The sequence below is a fragment of the Penaeus monodon genome, chromosome 42 (assembly GCF_015228065.2).
Source record: "Penaeus monodon isolate SGIC_2016 chromosome 42, NSTDA_Pmon_1, whole genome shotgun sequence".
Lineage (NCBI taxonomy): Eukaryota > Metazoa > Arthropoda > Malacostraca > Decapoda > Penaeidae > Penaeus > Penaeus monodon.
Genome location: NC_051427.1, coordinates 13,972,084 through 13,975,444, shown reverse-complemented (window position 1 = coordinate 13,975,444; position 3,361 = coordinate 13,972,084). Strand labels below are relative to the sequence as shown.

General features: G+C 49.2%; 1 protein-coding gene across 1 annotated transcript in view; it reads left to right on the top strand.

The window, feature by feature from the left end:
• LOC119599160 (synaptogenesis protein syg-2-like) overlaps positions 1-3,361 on the top strand; it is a 26,377-nt gene that overhangs the window by 5,108 nt on the left and 17,908 nt on the right. The window contains exons 4-5 of the mRNA XM_037948914.1: positions 174-307; positions 1,529-1,702. Of these exons, the coding sequence (XP_037804842.1) occupies positions 174-307; positions 1,529-1,702 (308 nt within the window). The remainder of the gene's footprint in view (positions 1-173; positions 308-1,528; positions 1,703-3,361) is intronic.

Sequence of the window (3,361 nt, the reverse complement as noted above, 5' to 3'; positions counted from 1 at the left end):
CTCTCTCTCCTTTCTCTCTCTCTCCCTCTCTCTTCCCTCTCTCTCCCCTTTCTAACACCCCCCCTTTCTCTAACACCCCCTCACCCCCCCTTTCCTTCTAACACTCCCGCTTCCTTTCCCCCTCCTACCTCCCCCCCCTTCCTAACCACCCCAGTGCCACCCGCAAGTGTCAGAATCCTCGGCTGGAGCAGCGGTGCCACGGTGGAGACGGTGTCCGGGGTGCCAGTGCCGCTGGAGTGCCTCGCCAACGAAGCCCGACCTCCGGCTGTGCTCACCTGGTCACGTGACGGCTCGGCCATCACTAATGGTAAGGAAAAACGGCTCTTAGGGTTTCTGGCTTTTCTGATTTGTGGTGGTTATTAATTTTTATTTATTATTATTATTTTTTTCTTTATATATTTTCTATTTTTATATTTTTTTGGTTATTTTTATTATTGTTGTTATTTTCATCTTTTTCATTGTCGTTATTAATATTAATGTCTTTATTACTATTATTGTTATTGTTGTTGCTCTTATTATTATTATTATTATTATTATTATTACAATTATTATTATTATTATTAGTAGTAGTAGTAGTATCATTATCATCATCATCATAATTTCATTACTAGCCTTCTTCTTGTTCACTGCTATTATCATGGTCGTCATTAGTGGCAGTATTTTCAGCATAACAATTATTTTTTATAGTTATTAATATCAGTGAAATAGCTTTCTGTAATTATATATATTTTTTTGAACACTAGAATTTCTTTCTGTATTCAAATTCTTTAATAATCATTCGCTATTTACTATACCCTTTTCTCCGTTTTTCCTTAATAACGAAGATAATGTTAACTTTTCCCTCACTCCCCCTTACCCCCGTCCTCGCCCCCCCCCCTGCCTTTACCTCCCTCTCTTTCGTCCTCACATCACCTCCTCCCTCCTCTCTCCCCCCTCCCCCCTCTTGCCTCTCGCTTCTCTCTCCATCTCCCTTACTTCCTCCCTCCTCCCTCTACCCCCTCTCTCCATTCATCTCCTCCTTTCTCCCTCTTCCTTTACCTTCTCCCTCCTTCTCCACCACCTCCCTCCCTCACCCCCTACCTCCTGCCTCCTTCCACCCTCCACCTTCCTCCCTTTTCCCTCCCTCTTCCTACCCCTCTCCTTTACCTTCCTCCATTTCCCTCCATCATCCCTCACCCTCCCTATCCACCCTCCCTCCCCCATCCACCTCCTTTGCCCCTCACCTTCCACTCCCTCTCTCTGCTCCATCCTTACCCTCTCTCACCCTTCTCCTCCCTCCCATACTCTTCTCCCTCCCTCCTCCCTCACCACTTTCCCTCCCTCCTCCCCCTCCCATACCCTTCTCCCTCCCTCCTCCCCCTCCCTCCCATACCCTTCTCCCTCCCTCCACCTCCCTCCTCCCCCTCCCATACCCTCCTCCTCCCCCCTCCCATACCCTTCTCCCTCCCTCCTCCCCCCTCCCATACCTATCCCTCCCTCCTCCCCCTCCCATACCCTTCTCCCTCCCTCCACCTCCCCCACCCTCCAGGCAATGTGGAAGAGCGCGTGGAGGAATCCAGCCTAGTGGAGCGGCGGTGGGACGCGAGGAGCCGCCTGCACCTCACGCCCACGCCGGCGGATGATGGGCGGAGGTTCTTCTGCCAGGCCGCCCACGCTGCTCTGGAGGCGCCCCTGCTCGCCTTCGTTACCCTCTCGGTCTTGTGTGAGTACTCTGTGGGCGGGGTGGGGGGGAGGGGGGGGGGTTATTTGAGGGGTTTTGGGGGAGGGGGGAAGTGGGGGGTGGGGGTTAGAGAGAGAGAGAGAGAGAGAGAAAGAGAGAGTGAGAAAGAGAGAGAGAGAGAGAGGAGAGAGAGAGAGTGTGTGGGTGAGAGAGAGAGAGAGAGAGAGAGAGAGAGAGAGAGAGAGAGAGAGAGAGAGAGAGAGAGAGAGAGAGAGAGAGTGAAAGAGAGTGAGATAGACAGACAGATAGATAGATAGAGAGTGAGTGACTGAGTATGTGAGTGAGAGAGAAAAAGAGAGAAAGAGAGAGAAAAAAGCCAAAAAAGGATGTGATGACACGAAATAAAGATCAATGAAGGTTGTGATGATGATAATGAAGTTGCGAATGAAAAAGGGATCAGGGGATAATGACCTCATTGTCTTTCAATGGGTTTTCAATTAACGTTTTTTCAGTATGTTTTCTCTCCGTTCGTTTCTTTTTCTTTTAAATCTGTGTTCGTTGGTTATGTATATATATATATATATATATATATATATATATATATATATATATATATATATATATATATATATATATATATGTAGGCGCTTGGAACATCCGGTCCTTGTGGCAGGACGAGCGGTTACCTCTGCTATCGAGGGAATTGGAGCGGTTGGGAGATGAGGTGCCCTCTCGGAGGTACACCTACTACTGGTCGTGCCGTGGCGATGGTCATCACTTCCAGGGAGTAGCCATAGACATCTCCAGCCGACTTCAACCCTCATTGAGACGAGGTATGCTTTTGGCTTCATGTTTCTTATTGCTGTGTACGCTCCTAGTGATGTCTGCAAACTCGATGTGAAAGATGCGTTCTACGCCAAACTCTCATCCGTGGCAGACAATTGCCCCTGGCGAGATATTCGCATTGTTCTGGGCGACTTCAATGCAGTATCCGGCTGTGATCGAACTGGCCACGAGATGTCTGTCAGCCCCCATGGCTCGGGAGCTGATCCCAGCAGCCTCCTTCTCCAGGATTTTGCTAGGTCCCAGAGAATGATGATTTCTGGCTCCTGGCATCAGTGCTCCAACCCAGATCGCTGGACATGGTATACCGATACGGGTACAGTGGCCAAGGAGATCGACCACATTCTTGTTAGCATATGATGGAGAATCCTCCAGAATTGCAAGGTTTAACAGAGTGCTGAGTTCTGTGGCACTGACCATAGGCTCGTAGTGGCTACTCTAAAGTGTTTCACCTGGACAGACTAAGGGAGGGAGAGTGTGCCCGTGGGTTTGCCCGCGGCAGTCTCTGATCGATTCACAGAACTTGAAAACCTAATGGACCCAGTTGCTCTGTGGGAGTCCTTCAAGCACGAAACACTTGAAGTTGCGTAGGAGTCCATTGGCGTACACCTGAGGGCAAGGCAGAATTCCATCTTCCTGGAGACATTGGAGGCCACTGAAGCGTGTCACATGGCTCGGCTGAATGGCGATCAGGTCTTGCATCACTCTTTGGTGCGTAGGGCTCGGACACTGCTGAGAAGGGACAAGGAACAGTTCATCAGGAATCTTTTTGAGGAGGTTGAAGGCCATTTCTTGATAAATGACCTCTGCCCTGTCTACCAAGCCCTGAGAAAGCTGAATTCTCAGCCCTCTTCGCAG